Genomic DNA, 25,516 nt, shown 5'->3' on the forward strand with positions numbered 1-25,516 from the left:
ACTACCGCACTTTCACCTCTGACTTGATCAAATCCACATCCACCAGGAAACCTTGGTATTCATTCTAACTTGGTTTAATAGCAATGGTCACCCTTGGAGCATAATCACTAACACTGGGCAAGGTTTTCAACTCAAATCCAACCATATTGTGTGTTTAAACGTGTCATATCCTCCGTTCTTCCCTCTTGATACTGGCCCCAATAGAGATGCTATTACAAAGTCTAGGTAAGTTTCCTTTGATAGAACTTGTTCTCGTCAGCTGTCTATGTGCCACCTGCCTTAACAACCTACCCCCCCATACGAGACTCAACCTCTCCTCCCCCATCCTTCCCCTCAACATCTCCCCCCTTGCTTCAAGCTGTTCCCTCCTATACCCCCCACAGCGATATCTAATGCCTGGGTGCCAATGACTATTTGCACTATGTATCTCCAGTTCACTTCAATGGCAGACACAACTGACCTAACCTAACCTGCATCCCAGCCTCTAACATGTACTGTAGCTCCACTGGGAATGACTGGGAATGCTCCACTTAGATCCACTAATCCCAAATCAATGTCCTACAGTAGTTCCGGGAATGCGCAAAGAGGATGTCCAATTTTTTTTAAAAGGCACTGCATTTGAAACCATTGCGCTCTTCTTTCACAGCATCGATTGTGTTATACGGGCTGTAAGACACATGGGCTGTAACTAATGCATACTGTAGACCACATTCAGATGTTTTAGAGAAGTAGAGCTAACTTAACTTTGTCTGAGTGGTGAGAGGACAGTATAGCATGCTGCTTCCATTTAATGCATATAATGGTGTTTTATAATACATTTCAAGTTAATGGTCATTGTATTCTAGATTTAGTGTGGAGGACGTTTGTGCAGAAGTTTGCTGAATTCAGCTAAATATAACTAAGACGTCACAGAACGAAGAGGGAACATTTCAATCTCTTTCAAGGAGCCTTTTCTATGTTCAAGGAAGTTTGACAGTGATATATGTGAAAATGAGTTTGACAAAAAGACGAGCAGGATAGAAATACGAGTTATAGACCTGCAACATGATAAATAAAGTAATCCACATGCAGGCTATTCCCCTCAAACTCCTGTTTTTTGGCAAATATCAGATTACTTTCTTTGTCTTAGGAAAGTGTCACTGCTTTGCGAGATAGTTTTTCACATTAAGCCCATGCTTATGTAATGGCTCATACCGCTAGTCTTTTAATCCTAAGGCATTATATAGTTAGTGTAGTCCTAAGAGAATTGTGTAAAACCCAACACTTTTATGGTAGTAGACCCTATAGAGTTGTATGGCTTTTAGATTGTTGTAGTATCAAATGGTATATGGACAAAAATGCCTTCATATAGTGTGAGATATTACACAAGGAGGTTTGGTTAAAACGTTAGGTATTCACGGGACAGTCTCCTATTTTGAAGGAGTCTGGTGACAATGAGCATTCATAAAAACAAAAATTCAATTGACCTTCTTCAAACACATGTTCAATCTCACTCAAGCTGGAACCTGTAATTCATCTTTCCTCGATTCCTCACATCCTCTTTCCTTGCATCCCTAAAAAGGTATTGGAGAAGAAGGTCTGAGGCGAGAGACCTTGGACCGTCTCCTCCAATACGGAGGGGAAGGAGCCGAGGAGATAGGATGCAAGGAATCGCGGGAAGATGAATTGAGATGCAGACTCCTTGACCACTCGTCTGTTGACCACTGCTATTTTGTACTGTCCTCAGGTCAGTTGATGGGCATGAATGAGATCACAGAGAAGCTGACCCTGGAGGAGAAGTGTCAGGGCGAGCACGCTGTCGTTCAAAGGGTCACCACTGCCGCCAACCTCAGCCGAGTGCCCTGTGGCTCAGACAAGGAGTGCAGGTGAGGGTGGCGGGCATTTGGAAAAGTTGGCAAAGTTTGCAGATGTCGCCAGAATAAATATTGATGTAGATTTTTTTATTTATTGAATTAGTATGTTGCATGTTTTATTAGACAGGGGAGATAGTAGGGGAATGTGTCAAATAGGAAGTTATGAAATCATGAAAGAATATTGCTGTTTTGTGTCATATTTATTAAACTATTCAACTTCGTCTTTACTTCTGCTCTTTGATCTTTGAACTTAGCCCTCCTGTACCTCCTCCCCCATTTCCGATTCACAGGTTCGCTGGGAAGACGGTGACCAGTGGCAGCCTTGTACTGGTCAGTGTGGTCACCAAAGAGGACGGGGCCGCCCAGCTGACGGTCAACTGTGAGAAAATGGTGATTGGCACGATGCTGGTCAAGGACATCCTTCAGGCCCTCACACAGTGATGACCCCTAACTCTTGACCCCAGCAATTTCCTTCCTCTCCCACAGCTCGGTTCTGTCTCCCTTTGCTCACTCACATACATACAACCACACATTCATCCACTCCCATTCCAAATACCCCAATACTTAGAGTCCTCTTTCTCTTCCTTAAGATACTGGTAGTCTGATAAGAATATATAGAAGACAGGTTTGATCCATCGCTCAATTGATATTCTCCATGTAATGCAGGTTTCAAACAAATTATGATGATTTTTTACTTATACGAGAGACGCAAATCTGGGGGAAATAATAGGCCCCACTTTGACTTTTAAAATCACTTCCTACGAACCGTCGTAACAAATTACAGAATGGCATTACTGTACACGATTTGTAAAGACAATAAGTCATTAAGAATCATCCCACTGATCAAATAAAATCTGTGACGGCGTTGAATCAACATGGAAAACTGATTGGATTTGCAAAAAGTAATCAGCGTAAGGGGAAAAAAAAAATTCACACAACTTTTAACCTATATTTGTTTGTTGATTTCACATTGAATTCATGTTAACTCAAAAATGTTTTAATCAAAACTAGACATTGAACTGAGGTCAGTGCCCAGTGGGATGTTTATCCTAACCAAAAATCCTCCTTATCATTTGTCATGACTGCTGTAAAGGTTTGACATGCTCTCTTTAGCCATATCTGCGAATGGCTCATGATGTATAGTACATTATTGTCTAAACTAAAGACTGCGAGTCCTCACCTATACTCTTGCTATACTTGTTTCGGCCAAGCGCAAATGTACTATGTAGAAAACACCATGCCTTTTAAAAAATGTAGTGTGGTACCATTACCAACATTACTTAGGTACAGTAACAGGGTATATCATCATCAAGAAAAAAGTGGTCACTCCTCAATTTACTTTGGTCTGCTGAATGTTCAATGAAGTCCCCTTTTGAATAGTGTAGTTCTCTATTCTCAATCTCTACCGCCTGGCCCGCTAAATGTCATACACATAGAATAGATGTTATTGAGTGGGAGTCCTGCAGTTGAAAATGATATACAGTAAACGTGATTGAATGCATTGCAATATTTAATACAAAATCTAAGGTCTGTGTTAGTGTGTGTCTGTGTCTATGTGTGTGAATGATTTCCAAACATGACAATGTCAAATCATCATGGCCCAAGGCAAACTGTTCTGTAATCAGCAGCTATCTGTGTTTTCCTGCCTTTCCACTGACTTTTGCATATACTTACTGTATTTCCAGTATAGGTTAACCATGCTATATTTAAAAGTGGTTTCTATCATGCTATAATCCCACTGATGTTGTCATAATGAGACCTACGGAAATGGGATCCTAAGGAAACTGCACTATGCTGTCTTGGGCGCCAATGGGTCACACCAGGTAAAGGGCCTTGCTCTGTATCGGGGAGACACGTGATATGATATAACATAACCCACCTGCATATCTGCGAGCTGCCTTCGTGACATAAGTTATGTTATTTATTTATTTGTTTAGATTTTTTTGGGCCATAGGAACATGTATTTGTATCGTCACACCAAAGGAGTTCAATACAGCAAGCATCAATAACAGTTAGCATAGAAAGTTGGAGAGTGAAAGAAAAGGGAAAATGACAGCAGTTTTTTACTCCTTGAAATTTGAATTGTTTTATTTGTTCAGTGTCGCACTGGTAAATCTTTCAATCTTGTGGACTTAATTCACAGGTTTGTGGAGTCATGACACCGTCAAAGAACAAATAATTTAAGTTGAATATACATGTCATTTCAAATTCATTTTACTACTGGTATGCAGACAATTTGAGGACATAATTTGCTTAACTCATACCATTGACCTTATGAAAAGTACCTTATTGAAAGTACTGTTAAACGTGGCAGTGGTCTATTATTTCCTCCCCTAAAATACAAAGCTATATATAACTTTAAATGGTTAAACCTTTCTCTCAAAATGAAAACTTTGCAATGAATGTAAGATAATAGTGGATGGAGCAATCATTTAAAGGGTATTGTTATTTTAATGCACACTCGCTTTCTCTTTCTGATGTCATGATTATGGTCTACCATATCTTCTGTGTGGTTATGAAATAATGTGATGTTTAAGCTTTTATTTATTATTCAAATGAAAATAATGAAATAAAACGGATGAAATGTGTCAATGTCTATAGCCTTTTTGTATATGGACCGGAGAGATGGAAAACCTAACTTGATACTCTGATGTGGATATTTGTTATCGACTTGTCTTCAAATTCAGCTACTTCCTGTTTGTAAAGTACAATGTATCCAATTTAGATGTGATATGACGTCATGTCTGGAAGCAACTGACCCTAGGGCCCATGAGCACAGTGTGATTTCCCTCCGCGTGCTGAACCTTAAAATAGTTCAATAGGTGCCTCAAAATCCGTTTTCAGAGGTTAACAGGAGGCAATGAAATACTGGAAGTTATAGTACTGAAACTACGACGTGATGTACCCCATTTTTAGTTAAAATTTGATTTGTAGGTCTGTGCATCTCTACTTCAGTGGTGCCGCTTCAGCCATTTCAAATGAATTACCCCGCATGCCGTTAACAGATAAGTTGACGCACATTTTCCTAATCATGACACCTGAGTATTGAAAGTAGTCTTCAAGTAGTGTTTCGAGGCAGGCAGACAGATATTTGACACATCCCAGCGGGTTCCTGTCCAATAATATGGCCTTTTCTCTGGTAAGTAGACTTTTGTGTGAAGAGTCGAGCGCTGTCTATAAAATAAAACTCCCAGTCGTTCAACCACTTATGTCCTTTTGTAAAATGAACCTTTAGCATCTTTAGCTTTTGTCCACGGTGCAACTGCTAACGTTAGCTGTAGACATTTTTCAATATGTTATTTCAATTTAACATTTTCCCATTCATAAATAATCACCAGTCCAGCTCTAACTGTTTAACGATGTAAATGTATTTATGGTTGCCTTTTATGTCTAGTGCATATTTAATCGCGTTTTTACAATCACTTGACTGAAAATAAGTTTACCTCAAACGCAGTGACAACCGGAGAAATAATAGCCAACAAGGCCAAGTTGTAAAGACTAGGCCTATTATTTCAACGTTTCCTATCTAGCCTACACGGGGAATAAACCTACATTTTATGTATGTGCAGTATTGACTGCCTGTTGTACATTGCATGTTCTACATTCATACTGCAAACAGAAAGAAGACCTGAGGCTCCATGACCACTGGCATACAGGCTCTCAAGCCCTGCCTACATGCAGCAATGGTGATATCTTCCGCCGAATTAACAATATGTTGGGCAACTCTCTGGACCTCACTGGGGTGTGCACTACACCCACAAACCACAAGGAGGAGCGTGTCCATCACCTGTCAGGTAATTCCAAAGCAATTTAAGAAATGCATTGTAAAATTGGACCTAGTCTAGAATTGAACAGCTATGAAGCATCCCTTTTCAGTTTTATTTTGATAAATGTGCTGAGTTCTCAGCATTGTTTCTCATAACTCCTGCAGAACTCATTCTATAGCAGTATGAGACCACAATGGCAGTCAGCTGATTCTCTTTTTGTCAATGAGATTGGGAAAGCATTGAAGCTCATTCATGCTGCTCTTGTAACCGATCCAGGTACTGGCTCCTGCCAATACCGAGGCAGAACTTGACTTCCTTCTCCTTACAGGGACGTCTTGTTAGTTTTGGTAAAGGGCTTATTCAGCAAGATGCAAGTTTTGTAACATTGAGATAGAATTGTAATGTATTGAACTGACATAATGCCCTGTTCTACAAGGCTGAGAATTATGCATCTCAAAATATATCTTTATCTGAGCAGTAAATGTATACTCTTCTGAATAAGTTTCTAGGCTTTTTTTGTAGTGTTGAATGAATAGTAGTGTTTGTATCAAGCGAGCTGAATCTGTCTGCCTCCCTACCGGTCCGATTTGCTGAGTCAGACCAGACTGAGGCATATGGGGAGGGGCTGAATCTGGAGGGGGTCCAACTTCTCAGACTGCTGTTCTCCTCAGATCGCTGTTGTGTGAATCCAGTCAGTGTTTTGGAACACATTCTTAGGCAGGCAAGAGAAAGCAGAAAGGAGCTCTCAGCCTGTCTGATCAGTGCGCAGCGGCAGTTGGACACTCGCGAGAGCTACATGAGAGCCAGCCATACGCGCACACACACAGTCGGCCGAGAGATTCTGAGGAGCACTGCTGAGCCCCACGCTCACGCACATTCTACCGAGAGATACCGAGTGGAGCACATTGCTTCCTGAGCCACCCAGCCACGGGTGCTGCCTGGTTGGATCCATGTGCTGAGTGAGAGCTTTATTCAACCCATCTCTCACAGCACCGAATGGCAGCGTCAGGAGTGTGTGAGGGCAGCCGAGTCCAGGTCACATGCTTAGCTGGGTGGTGATGCCGACAGAGGCATGGCAGCCTCTGGGCACTTGCCCGGGTACAGTAGGTTGGTAAGGCTGAGATGATGGGAGGGGTGTGGTGGATGAGGTGGTAGGTAGTTAGTCTAGTACCTATGTAGAATGGATTTTCCAGAGGTTGTGCATTTCTCTTGGTGTTGCCTGCTGTGAATGTTTTCTCACTATACCCTCCCTTTATACCCGCTCTCTGTCATTTTGTCTGATTCACGCCTTCCCTTACTCAGGTTCTCCCAACTTGGTTTGTCTGGTTCTCTCTCTTTGTACTCCTTCTCTGCCTCGTTTATACTCGCTCTCTCCTTCTCTCCATACTTCCTAGATGGGGATTTTGCAGTGATGGGTAGCCCTATAGGCAGCAAGGTTCCTTGCCCCTCCATAGCCCAGGGCTCTACGCTCTGTGGTGGTGGCCTGTCTGATCTCACTCAGCTGGGCATGGGGCTGCAGTCGCTCAACCTAGCCTGCTGGGAGCAGCCCTTCGCTACCATGGAGCCTCCGTCACACACCAACTCGCCCTCCAGTGAGTATCAGTGCCATATTATACACATACCTACAAAACCTTCATAAGGGAGGGAAAATGGGTTTCTTCTTTAAGAAATTAAAAAACCTTTATGAAATGTAGGTGAGGTGGGAGTAGTCTGTTTTGGATAAATGGAAGAATGATAATTTTTGCTTTGTTAGAAACTGGTTTTGGGATCACTGGGAAGGAATAGCACCTAGGGCTGTAGCGGGGGCCGTATCACGGTCACGAGTCATGAAGACAGTCAAATTCTACGTGACCGTTAGGTCACAGTAATTAGGCTTCTCCAATCTGATGCCGATGATGCTTATTAGTAGCTTACCAAACTTGCTAACTGCCTGGTACTCAGCACTCTATTGTCCCTAAAATCACTCTGACATCAATACAAATGTATTGAAAATCTAATCACTTCATGAGTGCTCATGTTGCGTAACATTTCTATAGGCTATGCAATTGCGTGAGAAAACAAAGTGATGGCCTCTTAAAAAGAGGATTCCATCAGCTTTCTATAGGCTAGGCCTACTACATTTATTTCTCAACTTTCCTAATATTCAGTACATTGCTTCTAGGACAGGATAATGGTGCCGAAGGAGATGGCTTCCGTCCCCTAACAGTCCCCTAACCAATTGTGCTATCGTCTTGTTTTGCGTTATTTGTAACTTATTTTGCACATAATGTTTCTGCCACCATCGCCTATGACCGGAAAGAGCTTCTAGATATCAGGACAGCGATTACTCACCTCGTACTGGAAGAAGATTATTTTTCCTTAACGAGTCGGGCGCGAAGGATTTACTCCAGACACCCGACAAGCCCCTCATCCCTGTCATTCGCAGGAGAGGGAGATATCTTGAATGTAGGTCTGGGAGCCTTGTAAGGATCCGATGGTGAGTGGGTTTGCCTTTACCATCGGTCCTATTAGCCAACGTACAATCATTGGACTATAAAATAGACTAACTACGAGCACGTACACTACCGTTCAAAAGTTTGGGGTCACTTAGAAAAGTCCTTGTTTTTGAAAGAAAAGCACTTTTTAAAAAAATAATTAAAATAACATCAAATTGATCATAAATACAGTGTAGACATTGTTAATGTTGTAAATTAGTATTGGAGCTGGAAATAGCTGATTTAAAAAATATATATATATATATATACACACACACACACACACACACACACACACACACAGTGGGGAGAACACTGACGATTTTGCAGGTTTTCCTACTTACAAAGCATGTAGAGGTCTGTCATTATTTTATCATAGGTACACTTCAGCTGTGAGAGATGGAATCTAAAACAAAAATCCAGAAAATCACATGGTATGACTTAAGTAATTGATTTGCATTTTATTGCATGACATAAGTACGATAAAAATTACAGACCTCTAAATGCTTTGTAAGTAGTAAAATCGGCAATGTATCAAATACTTGTTCTCCCCACTGTATGTATGTATGTATGTATGTATGTATGTATGTATGTATGTATGTATGTGCTCAAAAAATTAAAGGGAACACCAAAATAACACATCCTAGATCTGAATGAATGACATTTTCTAATTAAATACTTTTTCTTTACATAGTTGAATGTGCTGACAACAAAATCACACACAAATTATCAATGGAAATCAAATTTATCAACCCATGGGGGTCTGGATTTGGAGTGACACTCAAAATTAAAGTGGAAAACCACACTACAGGCTGATCCAACTTTGATGTAATGTCCTTAAAACAAGTCAAAATGAGGCTCAGTAGTGTGTGTGTGGCCTCCCTACAACGCCTGGGCATGCTCCTGATGAGGTGGCGGATGGTCTCCTGAGGGATCTCCTCCCAGACGTGGACTAAAGCATACGCCAACTCCTGGACAGTCTGTGGTGCAACGTGGCATTGGTGGATGGAGCGAGACATGATGTCCCAGATGTGCTCAATTGGATTCAGGTCTGGGGAACGGGCAGGCCAGTTCGTAGCATCAATGGCTTTCTCTTGCAGGAACTGCTGACACACTCCAGCCACATGAGGTCTAGTTTTGTCTTGCATTAGGAGGAACCCATGGCCAACCGCACCAGCATATGGTCTCACAAGGGGTCTGAGGATCTCATCTCGGTACCTAATGGCAGTCAGGCTGCCTCTGGCGAGCACATGGAGGGCTGTGCGGCCCCCAAAGAAATGCCACCCCACACCATGACTGACCCACAGCCAAACCGGTCATGCTGGAGGATGTTACAGGCAGCAGAACGTTCTCCACTGTGTCTCCAGACTCTGTCACATGTGCTCAGTGTGAACCTGCTTTCATCTGTGAAGAGCACAGGGCGCCTGTGGCGAATTTGCCAGTCTTGGTGTTCTCTTGCAAATGCCAAACGTCCTGCACGGTGTTGGGCTGTAAGCACAACCCCCACCTGTGGACGTCGGGCCCTCATACCACCCTCATGGAGTCTGTTTCTGACCGTTTGAGCAGACACATGCACATTTGTGGCCTGCTGGAGGTCATTTTGCAGGGCTCTGGCAGTGCTCCTCCATGCACAAAGACGGACAAAGGCGATCCTGCTGCTGGGTTGTTGCCCTCCTACGGCCTCCTCCCCATCTCCTGACATACTGGCCTGTCTCCTGGTAGCGCCTCCATGCTCTGGACACTACGCTGACAGACACAGCAAACCTTCTTGCCACAGGTCACATTGATGTGCCATCCTGGATGAGCTGCACTACCTTAGCCACTTGTATGGGTTGTGGACTCCGTCTCATGCTACCACTAGAGTGAAAGTACCGCCAGCATTCAAAAGTGACCAAAACATCATCCAGGAAGCATAGGAACTGAGAAGTGGTCTGTGGTCACCACCTGCAGAACCACTCCTTTATTGGGGGTGTCTTGCTAATTGCCTATAATTTCCACCTGCTGTCTATTCCATTTGCACAACAGCATGTGAAATTGAATGTCAATCAGTTTTGCTTCGTGAGTGGACAGTTTGATTTCACAGAAGTGTGATTGATTTGGAGTTACATTGTGTTGTTCAAGTGTTCCCTTTATTTTTTTTTGAGCAGTGTGTGTGTGTATATCTCTATATATTAATATATATTTATATAATTGATTTATCTAATTGATCATTAGAGAACCCTTTTGCAATTATGTTAGCACAGCTGAAAACTTTCTGATTTAAAGAAGCAATAAAACTGGCCTTTAGGTTAGTTGAGTATCTGGAGCGTTAGCATTTGTGGGTTCAATTACAGGCTCAAAATGGCCAGAAACAAGTACTTTCTTCTGAAACTCGTCAGTCTATTCTTGTTCTGAGAAATGCAAAAAATTGCAAGAAACTGAAGATCTCGTACAACGCTGTGTACTACTCCCTTCACAGAAGAGTGCAAACTGGCCCTAACCAGACTAGAAAGAGGAGTGTGAGGCCTCGGTGTACAACTGAGCAAGAGGACAAGTACATTTGTGTCCTCGCATGTCCTCAACTGGTAGCTTCATTAAATAGTACCTGCAAAACACCCGTCTCAACGTCAACAGTGAAGAGGCAACTCTGGGATGCTGGCCTTCTAGGCAGAGTTCCTCTGTCCAGTGTCTGTTCTTTTGCCTATCTTAATCTTTTTTTTATTGGACAATCTGAGAGATTGCTTTTTCTTTGCAACGCTGCCTAGAAGGCCAGCATCCTGGAGCCAATAACCAACATTTTAGCGGCCTTTTAAGCATTCTAGTACAGTTAAATAGTTAACACACACACGGACGCAGCGGTCTAAGGCACTGCATATCAGTGCAAGAGGTGTTACTACAGTCCCTGATTCGAATCCAGGCTATATCATATCTAGCCGTGATAGGGAGTCCCATAGGGCGGCGCAGAGTTAGCCCAGGGTCGTCCGGGGTAGGCCGTCATTGTAAATCATTTGTTCTTAATTGACATTCCTAGTTAAAGGTTACACATACACTGACCAAAAGGTTATTTTGTTGGCGTTTACGTATGTCCCCATTTACCAGTAAAACATAATCAAAACCTATTTCTTTCACTTACTTGCTGTGCTGTTTTGTTTTTCATTTGTTCAGTCATTTCATTCTCAACCAGGATTTCTGTAGAACACAGTTTGGGTCTTTGCGTGTCAAAAAAGATACATGTCAAATAAGTTTGTTGACCAATCAGGACCTGAATATGACCTCATGTCACATAATAATTTAACACGTTCATACATTTTTTACAGAGTTATTACATATTGGTTACACTCACTTGTATGTCATATGTCACAACGATTCATCGATACATATGCTATGATGCTGGTAAAGTCTCGCACACCTACAGTGCTGGTCATTTAAAAAAAAAAAAGCTAGCTTATGGATGCAAACTATGTTCTTCCCCAAAAACATAGCAAAACGACATATGTTACATTAGCTATAGTTAGCTAGCTAACTACATAGCTTGGTGTAATCTAAAATTACCCTAGTTTATAAAAAATTATTTTACTTGATTAATGGTGCTCGGACCCATCTGTGAAGCTCGCCACAATAAGGATTAGCCACGAGGACATTGAGGTTAGCCTTCAAAATATAAATATGACATTGACAGTGATGAAAATTAATACAAGTAGTAGAATTATGCCATAATTGAATAGATCATGCTAAACGAGGTTGGCATGTTACATAAAATCAACAAGTGTCAAATGAATAAATGATTTAATCTGAAATCACACTAGATGTTTTGTACTTTAGAATTGCAATGGGGGCATACTTATTTCACTGTACAGCCTATGGATTATAGATCAATTACATGGGGTATCAGTCTACTCAGTGACACCCAGAGAACATTAGCATTGTAGCTCTTATTGCGGGACTCTGAAACAACTGTAAATTGAGCCACATTTATTGTCAACCTATGTGGACTGAACACTATTCCCGAGGAAAAACAATACTGTGTGGGTATTTTGAAGTCTGAGGATTTTGGGAAAAAATATACTGGGCATTGAGTACACTGATAGCTTATTTCATTGATCCCCAATCCTTAGGTAAAGCTGTACAGTGCAATATGTCAATACACACAATAGGCTGACTGGGTAGGGGATTTCAGTCGCAGTCCCGCTATGAGACAACACTAATATTCGCGTAAACTCTTAACAATTGTCTTCTGTGGGTATCGCAGAGTAGACTGATACCCCATTTCATTGCTTCACATTCCAACCTTGTTTAATATTATCTAGTCTAAATATGGCATGATTCCACCAATTTGTAACCTTCTGCATCACTTTCAATGAGGTGCTTTTTATCTTGAAGGCCAACTGCAAATTCCACTATTGTGCCTAATCCTTATTGTGGCTAGCTTCACAACACAACCCGTTCCGGTTGAGCTTCACTAGCCAGATGAAGCTAGCTGGCTGCTTATAACGCTAGCTATTTATTTTCAATAGGCGAACAAGTTGCTACCTAGCTAATACTTACTCACAGGGATTCCTAAATCATTACTAAGAATAATGAAAATAACTGCTGTTTCTACTGGTCATGGTCTTCAGGCTGGTTGTGTTGGTGCTAGCTACCCCAGAAGTTGCAGTTGAACTAATTATTATTTATTACCAACGTGGTATTGTAAACACATCGTTTGTGGCCAGTGTTTGCTTGTTTGCAGACTTTGACAGTGCTACTGATAGTAGTGGTGGCGCTTGGCTTGCACATGCAAATTCAGAACACACAACATTCTGTAATAGAACTGTTATTTAACGTGTCAAATAGTGTTAATTGACGTGTCTTTTTTGACACACAAAGACCTAAACGGCGTTCCATCGTGAAGCTAATGTGTGTAACTCCGGTAGGGCAACATGAAAAATGGCACACTTGGTAGTGTGTACCGGCGGTGCGCAACTAGTCGCGAAGCCAACATCACCCGCGACAGAGAGCAGTTGATTGTCAAGGGCAATGAATTCCATTATCTTGGTGTTAATGGATTTAGCCTTTGAGTTATCTCGCTGAAATGTTCTTACTATTTCAAATGACTGCTCAAATTGTTGACTTGTTGATCCACACAAGACATTGTGGTCTCGGTTAGGAATGCTGTGTTGCATGTGTAGCGCAACATTTTATGCAGCGTCTTTACATCACGTTATATAGGTATGCACGTCAGCTTTGACATCAGTTTTGCACATCAACGTTAAACTGGGCAGCTGGCTGATGTTGGCATTTTTAGCTAATATCGGCCGATTCCGATATATCGTGCATCCCTACATATTACCTCGACTAACCGGTGCACCCGCACATTGACTAAGTACCGTTACCCCTTGTATAAAACCTCATTATTGTTATTTTACTGCTGCTCTTTAATTATTTGTTACTTTTTTTATTTTTTACTTTACTTATTTTTCTTAACTGCGTTGTTTTTTAAGAGCTGTTGAACTGTTGTATTCAGCGCAAATAAAATTTGATTTGATTTTACAACAGGTGTATAGCCTACCTGGCTGGCATGAAAATGAACCACAGAAAAAAGTGTCCGCCATTTAATGACATATTTTTTTCCCCCTGCCCCAATTTAGAGACCGTGCATAATGGTCCATTCTAAATCAAAATGAATTTCACACATGTTAGTTAGTATATGTAAAGGTTAAATCAAGAATAGTCTGATGGGTGACAATATTAGCCTACTCACTTGTGAATTATATATTAGCACTTGGGAATGATGCCCAGCTTAAGGCAAACCAAATAACTTTTTCTAATCACAGTTTGCCACATGTAGCCTTGCCCATAGACCCGTATGTTTTCATAAGGTTTTGTATCATAACTAAAGTGGCCGAATAACTTCTTTAAAATTAACCACATTAATCCGCTTTAAAACAGGTGTAGGGCCTAACTGGCTCATGCAGTGTGTTAGTTTCATGTTTGGGGAAGATAATTTTCACCATAAAAATGCACCTTTTATAATAAAAGCATTACATGCATAATTGCATTTGTGGTCATAATGGTGTTTTCCCGCTAATGGACCATTCACGCTTATAGCCTACTGCTGTGTGCACATTGTTGCTTATATAATGTGAAGAAATCAGTCACATATCAGTCAGCCTCATTACACAAAGTGTTTTTTATGCTAGTGCTTAGATCCCAAATTAATACATCACATCCCACAACTGTCCCAGGATTATAGGAGGATTATTTATTTCTGGCACAGAATAGAATGGTTCAACTTTTGTACTATGCTAGTAGATTGACATAGGCTAGTGCCTTTGCTGTTCATTAGGCCTACTCATCTTGTTGGCTGACAAAGTAAATGTGGACAGTTTTTCAAATCTTCAATATGCACCTCGAATTGGATAAGGACGCACGCAGTTGCGTCCCGATGTGGCTGTCTTCACTTGTAGCCTGTGAGAAAGATCCAATCAGATGATAGAGCTGTGTGAGCCAGAGGTGCTTCGGAGCAGGCAGCACTCAGGGATGCAAAAGGCATGGATTTTTTTTAGGTTACATTATGGCCACACAAAGGGAATGCCGCTGGGAAATTCAAGGCGTTATCAAGAGCTTCTCAAATTGTGAATGAGAGACGACGAAGTGTCTATAGCCTGCATAAAAAAAACAAAGTAGAGCTCATGCCTTTCAAACAACTTTTTTCAAATCATCATTAGTCGCATCATGTAGCCTTACAATGTATTAAAAATCTAAACATATGGCCTGCCATTTGTATCACAACTAATGTTACAACTCTAAATTAAGTATATAGGAGTATCTATTTCTTTTAACCGCTCTACATGGAATAGCTGCATGTACGCACTCCCTCATCGTTTGGAGAAAATATTCTTGCTATTAAGTTTGTATTCTTCATACTATAAAATAATGCCACGTAATACTAAGCAAATCTTGTCTGCTAAATGAACTATTGTAGCCCACAGCCATATGGCATAGCCAGATCAGTACCTAACATAAGGATAACTCAGTATGTTTTTCTGTTCTTCTGAAATAGACTACATTTTCTTCATATCATGTTTCTTTAGGCCTGTTGTGGGGGAAATATTGTAATCAAAAGGAGAGATTGTTTTGAAGAAATCTAAAATTACTGCAGTAATGGAGCTGGTCAGTAACCTCCCCTGGAGGTGATCACTGCGAACTCAACAAGCTGGTTTGAGCCAGCAAAGTCCATCCTCCAGTCTACATAAACACAACATATGTATGGAATGGGTCACGAGGTTAAGATTTATAGGAAATATAATATACATCAAACAGTATCTGCTGTAAAAGGTTTTCATTGTGTAGAGACCAGTGTCTGGCCCCTCAACTCCATGCTGGAGCTATGTCTCTCTGGTACCGTATAGAACAGAAACATTAACTCATGTTCTGGAATGCGGTATCCCCAAAGACATTGTAAATCTCCTGTCAGTGTTATCTCCCAGAGGCCCACTTTCAGTTCACACAGACACAATAGAGAGTTCTAAGAACTCTATTCTGTTGCATAAAACAACAATTTGATGCAATTAAAAGTATTATAGCAATCTTGCAATTATGCTCTTACACTGTCTAAAATAATGGATTTATTGTGAAGGTATAGCCTATGTTACATGGACTTATAGACTTTTTAATATGTAGATGTTCCAAAGGTATGCATCAGTGGCTTGTGTGGAAGCCGGGAGATGCGAAATGTGTTCATGATAATTGCCGTTAATTAACATAAGCACATTTTTGCGTGAGATCGACAGTTATTTGCTTGACAATCACTGGCTGACAAAATGTAGTGACCGCCACAGCCCTAATATAACACTATGTGATAAACCTGGCTGTGATTCATTCTTTCAAATGTCCTAATAGAACCCCCTAATCCCCTTTTGGGGTGTGCTGGTATGATTTTTGATCTATAATGTGCTCTCTGGATTAGGATGGCCTTTGATGCAAGTGGCAGCAATGAGCTCCTACTTCCAAGAATGATTCATCAGACCTATTTCTGTGCACAAGGGTAAACACTCTTCCAGAAGGGGCCAGCCCTGGTTCTGCCTCATCACGTCTCTTAATTCTTTGCTATGACTAATCAGTTTTGTCTCTGGCATGGCACACTCGCTGCTGACACAGTTTTGTTTGACCTGGCAGTGGCACCCTCATCCAGGGCAGTGAGGCCACAGAATGTAATCACATTTGAATGCCGAGGGCCCAGTTTCCCAATAGCGATGGGACTTAGGCTTAGGAGTGTTTTAACAATGCATCTTTGCTACAACGGCCAAAGATGTAACATGAGTTTCCCAAAACACCATGCAGAGATGCTAAGTGTGTCGTTGGAGCATGTCAATACTGATAGGATCAAAAGAAGGAGCGCTGTACTTTCTCTTACCTTAAAATTATAATTTCACAATACTGACATCTGATCAGCTCCTAGGGATATTACCACCTATGCCTGCAAATTGAGGCGGCTTATTCTAATGCTTACAAAATGAAAATACACTAAATTACAGATTCGTCACACTGTTTGGCTACACATGAAATGTATCGAGACAAATTGGACAGTAGCCTACAAGTAGCAAACTGGAACGCAATTGCTTGAACATGAAATGTGTTTCAATATGATTTTTTTCATTTGATGCATTGTTTTATACGTTGCTTGTTTGTATCAATTGCAAAGACATTGGCAACTTATCAACTTTGTTCTGAAGTTAACACGGTCACAGAGATATGGATAATCCATGTGATTCTATGTTTAGTGGAGATCTGTGTATAAAGTGACGTGGGATGACAAAAGTATCTAATGACGTACTTAGCTCTTCTATGAGCGGTCTTAGGCAGGTGTTAACATTGAAATTGAAAAACGCTCGTAATCTAACAATGTTTTTGGGAAACCGCTCCCGATTTAATGACGCTCTTATGAAAGTTATAATGATGAACTTAGTGTTGACGCTTTTGGGAAATCAGGTCCAGGGCTGTTCCTCTGAATCCTCCTCTGCTCTAACCTTTTATCATTAAAACCCATACATTAAGGTTGTGTGCTTCACTTTAATGTGTTCCAAGGTTAATAACTTGAAATCACCCAGAGCAGCGCTTCTTAATCTTGGTTGCAGGAATCCAAAGGGATGCACATTTTTGTTTTTGCCTTAGCACTACGCACCTGATTCAAAGCTTGAGTTAGTTATTTGAATCCGCTCTGTAGTGCTGGGGCTAAAACGTGCACCCCTTCGCACAAGTACCAGAATTAAGAGACGCTGAGCTTGAGGAAACAAAATGCTGTCTTCACTGGCTCTGAATTTGTTGAGGTTTCCTTCAGTGATGTCCCTCTCAAGTTGCAGTATGATGAGCACATGAGTATTCTTTGTATTTATAGTGCTAGGCATGCTGGGTAGCCCACTGGGCCAGCCTCTGGAACCTCTGGGCACCACAGATCTGCTGGCGATGTTCCCTGGGCTGAGTCAGGGTGGAAATCCCCGCGTGGAGGGGCGCTCCTTCCTGGACTCGCGCTGCAGCAGCCCGGCCGACTCTGAAACCAGTGGCTTTAGCTCCGGATCAGACCACCTCTCTGAGCTGCTGGTGAGTTTTGATTGAAGACCCTAGAATAGACTTCGTTATGGCGCAGTTTCATATGCCCAGATTCAGGTCCGGCCCTAGCCTTTTGGGAGTTCTAAGCAAGTTTTGTTTGGGGGCCCCACCACCTTGGGACCTTTTGCGACACCCCACCAACCAAATCAAAAGCTAATTTCCTGCAATTCAACACATTTTGGCATGGGGTGGAGATTAAAATTTTGCAGTTTAAAGGCTAATAATTGAGCTACGGTCTGTTAGTGAATGACGAGGAGCACTTCTGATGTCTACTATTCAAACTCAACAGTAAGTTAAGGGGCCCTGTTTAATCAGATCACTCCTCAGCTATACTCAAGATGGTGTAGGCCATTTTTTGCTTTTTATAGTGAAATAGTGGTTTGCCACATTTGATTACACTATAATCAGTTATGGCTAGCCTGAGGCAGCTAGAAATATTTCTGGTATGCACTTAAACTGTCTGGATCCATCAACAAATTGTGAAAAATGTATGTCAGAGTAAAGGTTGGGTAGGTATCAGTGTTGTAGTACTCAAGACCAGTCTCGATATCATACATTGGCTCGGTCTTGTCGGATACATTTGTACTCTGTCTCAGACAGCCAAGATCAGTTAAAAATAAAAAAATAAAAAAAATAATTCAGCTTCCATTCTGTCAGCGCATAACTGCTTCACCAGACCAAATGTCTATCAAATTTGAATTGTCACATGCTCAGAATACATCAGGTATTGTGAAATGTTTACTTACAAACCCTTAACCAGGTGTAGAAGTTTTTGTGAAATTCTTACTTACCAACAATGCAGTTCAAGAGAGGTTAAAAAATATTTACTTAATAAACTGAAGTAAAAATAGTCAAATTAAAAAGTAACACAATATAAATAGCGTGTCTATATACAGGGTGTAGGGGTATGGCAAGTCAAGTTATTTTGTACATGTAGGTAGGAGTAAAGTGACTGCATAGATAAGTGATAGCAGCAGTGTAAAAACAAAAAAGGGGGTGTGTAAATGTAAATAGTCAGGGTGGCCATCTGATTTAATTGTTCAGCAGTCTTATGGCTTGGGGGTAGAAGCTGTTAAGGAGCATTTTGGTCCTAGATTTGGCGCTCCGGTAGCAGTGAACAATCTATGACTTGGGTGACGAGTCTTTTTTTGGGCCTTCCCCTGACACTGCCTAGTATATTGGTCCTGGATGTCAGGAAGCGTGGCCCGTGATGTCCTTGGACATGTGCGCTACCCTCTGTAGTGCCTTGCGGTCGGAGGCTGTTGCCATACCAGGATGGATGTATAGACTCCTTTCTTGAAAACATTATCGTAACAGCCTTATCTATTAGACATGTTTGCGCAGTGGAGAACCTATAAGCCTTCTGTGTGTGACAGATTTGTGATTCTGAAAGGACAGCAAACGTAATACCAGCGCACTCACAAAGGGCCAGTGGTGTAGAGGGTATACGCAGGTATAAACATTATACCCACCTTTTTTTTTCAGTGGGAGTTGCGTATACTCTCTACTTAATCCCTACTGATATGTATCAAAGTAGTGTAGTGGAGGTATACGACTTATCAATTATGTAGTACAATAGCTAAATCATGCACAAAGTAGCCTACATAATCGCAAAGCGCGTGTGGTCCTTCTGTAGCTCAGTTGGTAGAGCATGGCGCTTGTAACGCCAGGGTAGTGGGTTCGATTCCCGGGACCACCCATACGTAGAATGTATGCACACATGACTGTAAGTCACTTTGGATAAAAGCGTCTGCTAAATGGCATATATTATTATTATATTATAAATATATTCACATGCGTGCGGCACACAGCTTAGTTTCAGTGCCATACCATCTGCGGGCAGCAAGATTGTGCAGCTTTCAACTTGTTTTGGCAAGGAGCAGCTCACCGAAGAATGACATCGGTAGGGAAGGAAAGACGTTTAAACTTACAGTGCATTCGTAAAGTATTCAGACCCCTTGACTTTCAACATTTAATGTTACAGCCTTATTCTAAAATGGATTTTTTTTTTAATAAAACAATTCTCATCAATCTATACACAATACACCTTTTTACATTTTTGCAAATGTATTAAATAACTTCAATCACCTGGATTTAAGTATTCAGACCCTTTACTCAGTACTTTATTGAAGCATCTTTGGCAGCGATTAAAGCCTCAAGTCTTCTTGGATATGATGCTACAAGCTTGGCACACCTGTATTTGGGGAGTTTCTCCCATTCTTCTCTGCAGATCATCTCAAGCTCTGTCAGGTTGGATGGGGAGCGTGATGGTCAAGAATGCTCTAGATAACGTGTAACCAGCTCCACTAAGGTCAGTGAGGTGTTCTCTCATTTGTCTAGAAGTAGCTAGCTAGCCAACTTTAGCCAGTTAGCTTGGGTTCTAGGTTGGGATAAGCATGCATTGGCCGGCAACTGCAGAAGGATGACAAGGCTACAATTCCCCATCGTTTATCAGTGCAATTTTGACAGTCAACTAGCTGAAAAGGTTTGAGAGGGTTTATCTAATGTTGCTTCGTTAAATTTTAGCTCCTCTTGCTCTGGATAGCATTAGTTGATGTGCATAACTGAGGGAGAGAGCCTACCTTTCATGGTTGTTTGATCAATAGGGCTGTAAAGGGGGTTTATATGGACTTTAAATGCATTAACTTTAAATGCAGCAATGTTTCTCACACTTTATTTTCAAAGAGATTGCTAACAGCAAGCGCTCTGCAATAAACACTGTTCCATTCACCTGATGATGATAATTTGAAACTTAACTAACAAATTAGCAACAACATCCTCTTTGATAACACCTTCTGCAGCCACTGCAAACTAGCCGACGACAAAAGATAGCTAGCGAGACAGGGAAAACTACTGCTCGCTATTGCGCGGTGACTTGTTGGCCTTCAAGAAGGCAAGTTTCCATACGTTTTTATAAAAACGGTCCCACCTATTAAGCTCCCCGGGTGGCACAGCATCTCAGTGCAAGAGGCGCCACTACAGTCCTTGGTTCGAATCCAGGCGGTATCAGGCAGCGATTGGGGGTCCCATAGGGCAGTGCGCAATTGGCCCAGTGTCGTCCGGGGTAGGCAGTCATTGTAAATAAGAATTTGTTCTTAACTGACTTGACTAGTTAATCAAAAATAGCTATTGGTTGATTCCACTGTCACTCCACAAAATGTTGCCCTAATACAGTTGAATGGCAGATGCCTTTATCTTGCTTCAGATGGCCAAGCCCAATAGCTGACGTGGCTAGCTAGAGACCAGCAAAGAAAAATATATATATAAATCCTGATTTTCTCTTTTGTGTTAACCCTTTCCAACAAAAACTAAAGAATAAATTGGAAATATTTCAAAATAATTACATTGTTTTATAAATCCTTACCCCTTCTCTGAAGATTTTAGAAGGCCAATTATTCCCCATGGTGTTTGGGCTAGTAATTATTTGTAGTGGCTCTATTTTTCCCTCCGTGTATTTTTTCACTATTCTGAATGTCTGAAGAATCCATATGTTCTGAAATATGAACACCGAAATACTGGATATTTTGCGCTCTTATGGTGGTGATTTTACAAAATTACAATGGTCTTGAATTGGACTGGCATTTTTCTGGTCTTGACTCTGTCTCCAACCCCTTGTCCCCCTCCCGGTCTTGATCTTGAATCGGTCTCGAACACAACACTGGTAGGTATTGATTTGGAACTGGCACTAGAGTTCTGTGCACAGTTCTGGCTGTAGTAAAGTGTGTGTGTGTTCCCTCTGCAGTCTTCTCTGCGGATCTCCCCGCCCCTGCCCTTCATGATGCCGGGGGTACAACAGAGGGACCCCCACATTCTCGGCACAGCCGTTGGCTATTCTCGCCTGGACCTCCACAACAACAACTCTGCTCTCAGCCCTGAGCCCCCCACCCTAAAGGGCCAAAGCTACTGTGGGGTGCCCCTGGCCAAGTGCTTGCCCCAGGCCTCAGTGTGGCCCAGCTGGGACTTACTGGAGGAGCCCCAGAAGCCCTTCAACATCGAGAGGGAGGCTCGCCTGCACAGACAGGCTGCAGGTTGTTGGATTCGATTGCAAAATGATTTGCAACACAGTTTACTCCAAACGGAAAACATTTTGCAATGAAAACGAGTTTCTATTGGACAGATTCATGTAGGCCCCTCTTTCCGTTTGCTCTGTTCACTTCCGTTTTGGTTCTTAAACAGTAAATGTTTTTGTTGCAAGAAGTAAAGAATATACCCCAGTTCTCCACGGCCATGTTCTTGCTGGTTCCCCCCTCTCACTCAACTTGATTGCCCAATTAAATATAAATGATTGACAATTTCAGGAGTCTAGTAATTTAGTTGCATTGACTCTTTATTCTTCTACATGCTACAGTTGTACTGTGCTATCATCTTTCTTACTTTTTCTTCCAGCTGTGAACGATGCCACCTTCACATGGAGCGGCCAGCTGCCTCCTAGGAACTACAAGAACCAAGTGTACTCATGTAAAGTGTTCCTGGGCGGTGTGCCATGGGATGTGACTGTAGGTGAGAAGAGCCAAAAAAAAAAATAAGAATGCTAATTTTGTTTCCGTTTCAAAACGTTGTGCCCTACTGAACATAACCCAGGATTTATGGATAAGAGCGTCTGCTAAAATTACTGTGACATACCTCTTCTCTCCCCTCCCTCCACAGCCAGCCTGGTCAGCACGTTCAGCGTGTACGGACCTCTGAGTGTGGAGTGGCCGGGTAAGGATGGGAGGCACCCACGCTGCCCACCCAAAGGTAATATGCCTAAAGGTAATGCTGACGTGGTAGGAATTTTATTTTACTCATTCTCCCAGAGCACAGAGGTGGACACGTACATTGGCATGTATTCACTTCTGGTGTTTCACAGTAAGTGGTGCCTTCTATTTTTGTTTATTCTTCGGTGGAATAAAATAACCTAAAATCCATAGTCAACCTGAATTGTATTTCAGGGAAATGTGCAATTGTTATTTACTTTTCTTTTTTTTTGCGTGTAGGCGGTAAGGATATACTGCAGGGATACAATGCTACAGGGATATAGATATTGAAAAATGTAGAAAAACACTGACATGTTGTGGTATGTCTAGCCTTCGTCGGGGAATGATATACTCTGTCTGTGTTTTAACTGACACTGGTCTCTGCAGGCTATGTGTATCTGGTGTTTGAGAGTGAGCGGTCTGTCCATGGGCTGCTGCAGGCTTGCACCCAGGACCTGCTCCACAAGGATGACTATAGGGAGTATTACTACAAGATGTCTAGCCGAAGGATGCGCTGCAAGGACGTGAGTAGTGACCTTTCAAACATCTGGTTCCATTTCTGTCCATAGGACGTTCTTGTAGCACCTACCTGCTGTCTGATCTGTAGGAATTAGATGGGTGAAGGCAATGAGGTTGGCTCTTCTGCTATATTGCTCTCACTAATCCAGTCTTTGGCCCCATCAGGGTTGGACTCATGTCCATGTGTAACTGACTTTGGATGGAGCCTTCATAATTGGTTGCAGTATTCAAATTCCTCTGTATTACATTTTTTTAAATCTTCCCCTTCCCCGCATGTCCTCAGGTGCAGGTAATCCCTTGGGTGCTGGTTGACAGTAACTTTGTGCGCTGCCCGTCCCAGCGGCTGGTCCCCAGTAAGACTGTGTTTGTAGGCGCGCTGCATGGCATGCTCAATGCAGAGGCCCTGGCCTTCATCATGAACAACCTCTTCGGAGGGGTCATGTACTCTGGCATCGACACGGACAAACACAAGTACCCCATAGGTAGGTGTAGTGTGGACCAACGCACTCTGGAAATGGTTAGCCTTGTCTCCTGACACTACTCTTTACCCTGCCAAGCTCCATCATTATCTACTGGACCACATGAGCTGTTTTTTCTCAGGGATAACAAGTAGCATGATATTCAAAAAGGGAATAGTGCCTTTATAGTACAAGGGAAAGTGAATCTGTTAATAGCTGACATTCTGACCGAGCTATTTGTGACTGACGAAGGGGATGTTTAAGCATGTGTCCTTAACGGCAGGGTCGGGACGTGTGACCTTCAACAACCAGAGGAGCTACCTGAAGGCTGTGAGCGCTGCCTTTGTGGAGATCAAGACTCCAAAGTTCACCAAAAAGGTAAGGAGAGCTTCCATTGGGCATCTCCATTGAGAGATGGATTGACGCAACCTAAGCTCTCTAGCCTTACCCAGTACTCAACCTCCTTTACCAGGGCTAGATCAATGCATTGATTTGTCTACTCAGGTTCAGATCGACCCCTACTTGGAGGACTCCATGTGCCAAGTGTGTAACCGACAACCAGGGCCCTTCTTCTGCAGAGACCTGGTGAGAACACCCCATACAATAGAGGGTAGAGGACACTAATCCAGCACTAATTTTATTGATGGGTTATTACTTAATACTAAACAGTTTGGGGATGATGCATTGCAGGTATTGTTATTAGTGAAATAAATGCGAGTGCTCCAGTCTGAAGTGGTGACTGACTGAGTGACTTGTTTTCTCTACAGGCCTGCTTCAAGTACTTCTGCCGCTCTTGCTGGCACTGGCAGCACTCCATGGACGTGCTCCGCAGCCACAGGCCTCTCATGAGAAACCAGAAGCGCCTGGACTGCAGCTAAGCTGCCTGCCATGGCAACACTCCAGGGGGCTCCAGAGATCCCCCACAGGAGCTGAAGCCAGGATGAGGGATAGGCTAACCACAGGAGCCCCAGAGCCTGTTATCCCCCTCAACAGGGCCCAGGGGAAGAACCACTAGGAATATTCACTACTGCACTGTGCTCTCTTTTTGCCGTTTACTTGTTTTCACTAATGGCCCTTATGCACAGTAAAGGGTTGGAGTTATTGAGACAACTATTATAATTCAGGGCAGGACATTAAAAGGCATCCATAGATGTTCCTCTCCCTAGATTTTGAGGTGATTTTGTTGTTGATCCTTAACTTTATATATTTCAGGTCCCATTGTTCTTCATTGCAGATGCCAGACTGTGCCTTTTTTATTTTTTTATTATATTTTTTTGACCATCCCACCACACCTACCAAAATTCCTCAGAGGTAGATGTTTTTGTTGGGGGGGTGAGGAGTTTGGGAATCAGTTGTCCAGTAGCGTACCTTGATATTTTTACGCAGGTATTTTACACATTTTTACTCATGGTTTTAAGTCCTAAAATGGTAATTTAATATAATATCTACTTGACTGCTTTTTAATTTCTTTTTGCCCGATTTTAGTTTTTGCCCCTTCAAAGTAATTACCTGGGGCTGTCGGTTTGTACATTGAGTTTTTTTTACAAATATGAAGTGGTTGAAGCCTTTGCTCTGCCTAGCTGTTGGTGCTCCAGCATTTTTAGCCATCCATTGCCAGATGCTGACCAGTCAAACCAACAGGCTTTCAACTAATGATCAGATAATATGGAAATAACACTGGAACGAACCTTGATCTCGACTGTACATAGTTTTAATCAACTTACTGTTGTACTTTTTGATTTGCATTTGAGAAAAGGTTTGACTTGTTTTTTTAATCACCTGTTTATCTTTTTTCAGCAGGACAGATGTCATCGGAAGTGTTTTTCTTAGCCGCTTTGTTCCTGTTGAATTTAGAACTAACTTTGCTAGTATGATGCGACCAAACATGGCGTACCTCCCCATACCCTTCTCCCACCCCTTTTGTTGTCATTGGAGGCTCTTCCAAAGACCTATTGTCATCCATCTTTTTCTTTCTTTTTTTTTAAATCAAGTTTCTTGTGCTGCTTTTTAGGGTTTGAAAGTCTACCTCATTGGTTTGCTAATGTTGCCTACAGGTGTGGAGGGTGTTCTGATTGCACAATAAAGGTGTTGAAGCATTATCATTGGTTCCTTGTTTATGCTAAAATACCTGCATTGAGTGTT

General features: G+C 42.0%; 3 protein-coding genes across 16 annotated transcripts in view; 2 read left to right on the plus strand and 1 right to left on the minus strand.

Annotated features, from left to right (window-relative positions):
- The window catches only part of LOC118396354 (AP-3 complex subunit beta-2), a 96,500-nt gene extending 92,059 nt beyond the window's left edge, over positions 1-4,441 (plus strand). For 7 of the 12 annotated variants that reach the window (XM_052465368.1, XM_052465369.1, XM_052465370.1 and 4 more), the window contains 3 exons: positions 205-225; positions 1,727-1,865; positions 2,108-4,441. In XM_052465368.1, the coding sequence (XP_052321328.1) occupies positions 205-225; positions 1,727-1,865; positions 2,108-2,294 (347 nt within the window). In that variant the 3' untranslated portion in view covers positions 2,295-4,441. The remainder of the gene's footprint in view (positions 1-204; positions 226-1,726; positions 1,866-2,107) is intronic. The other 5 variants (XM_052465371.1, XM_052465373.1, XM_052465367.1 and 2 more) reach the window with 3 other exon arrangements.
- The window catches only part of prdm11 (PR domain containing 11), a 362,582-nt gene that overhangs the window by 171,188 nt on the left and 165,878 nt on the right, over positions 1-25,516 (minus strand). The window lies entirely within an intron of this gene.
- On the plus strand, positions 4,589-25,473 carry cpeb1a (cytoplasmic polyadenylation element binding protein 1a). Of its 2 annotated transcripts, none has more exons than XM_035790490.1 (12): positions 4,589-4,992; positions 5,473-5,647; positions 7,015-7,212; positions 17,450-17,652; positions 21,404-21,689; positions 22,048-22,161; positions 22,309-22,413; positions 22,785-22,921; positions 23,200-23,398; positions 23,658-23,752; positions 23,879-23,959; positions 24,142-25,473. In XM_035790490.1, exons 1-12 carry the CDS (start codon positions 4,978-4,980, stop codon positions 24,250-24,252), a joined length of 1,719 nt encoding a protein of 572 aa, XP_035646383.1. In that variant the 5' UTR covers positions 4,589-4,977; the 3' UTR covers positions 24,253-25,473. The 2 variants fall into 2 exon arrangements, with proteins under 2 accessions (XP_035646383.1, XP_035646384.1); XM_035790491.1 differs by having other exon boundaries at positions 22,309-22,398.

The sequence above is a fragment of the Oncorhynchus keta genome, chromosome 17 (genome assembly GCF_023373465.1).
Source record: "Oncorhynchus keta strain PuntledgeMale-10-30-2019 chromosome 17, Oket_V2, whole genome shotgun sequence".
NCBI lineage: Eukaryota > Metazoa > Chordata > Actinopteri > Salmoniformes > Salmonidae > Oncorhynchus > Oncorhynchus keta.

Excerpts from the sequence above, each read along its gene's own strand:
- cpeb1a (XM_035790490.1), top strand. Across the intron at positions 7,213-17,449 it reads ACACACCAACTCGCCCTCCA|TGCTAGGCATGCTGGGTAGC; the intron begins GTGAGTATCAGT and ends TTGTATTTATAG. Across the intron at positions 22,922-23,199 it reads GAAGGATGCGCTGCAAGGAC|GTGCAGGTAATCCCTTGGGT; the intron begins GTGAGTAGTGAC and ends GCATGTCCTCAG.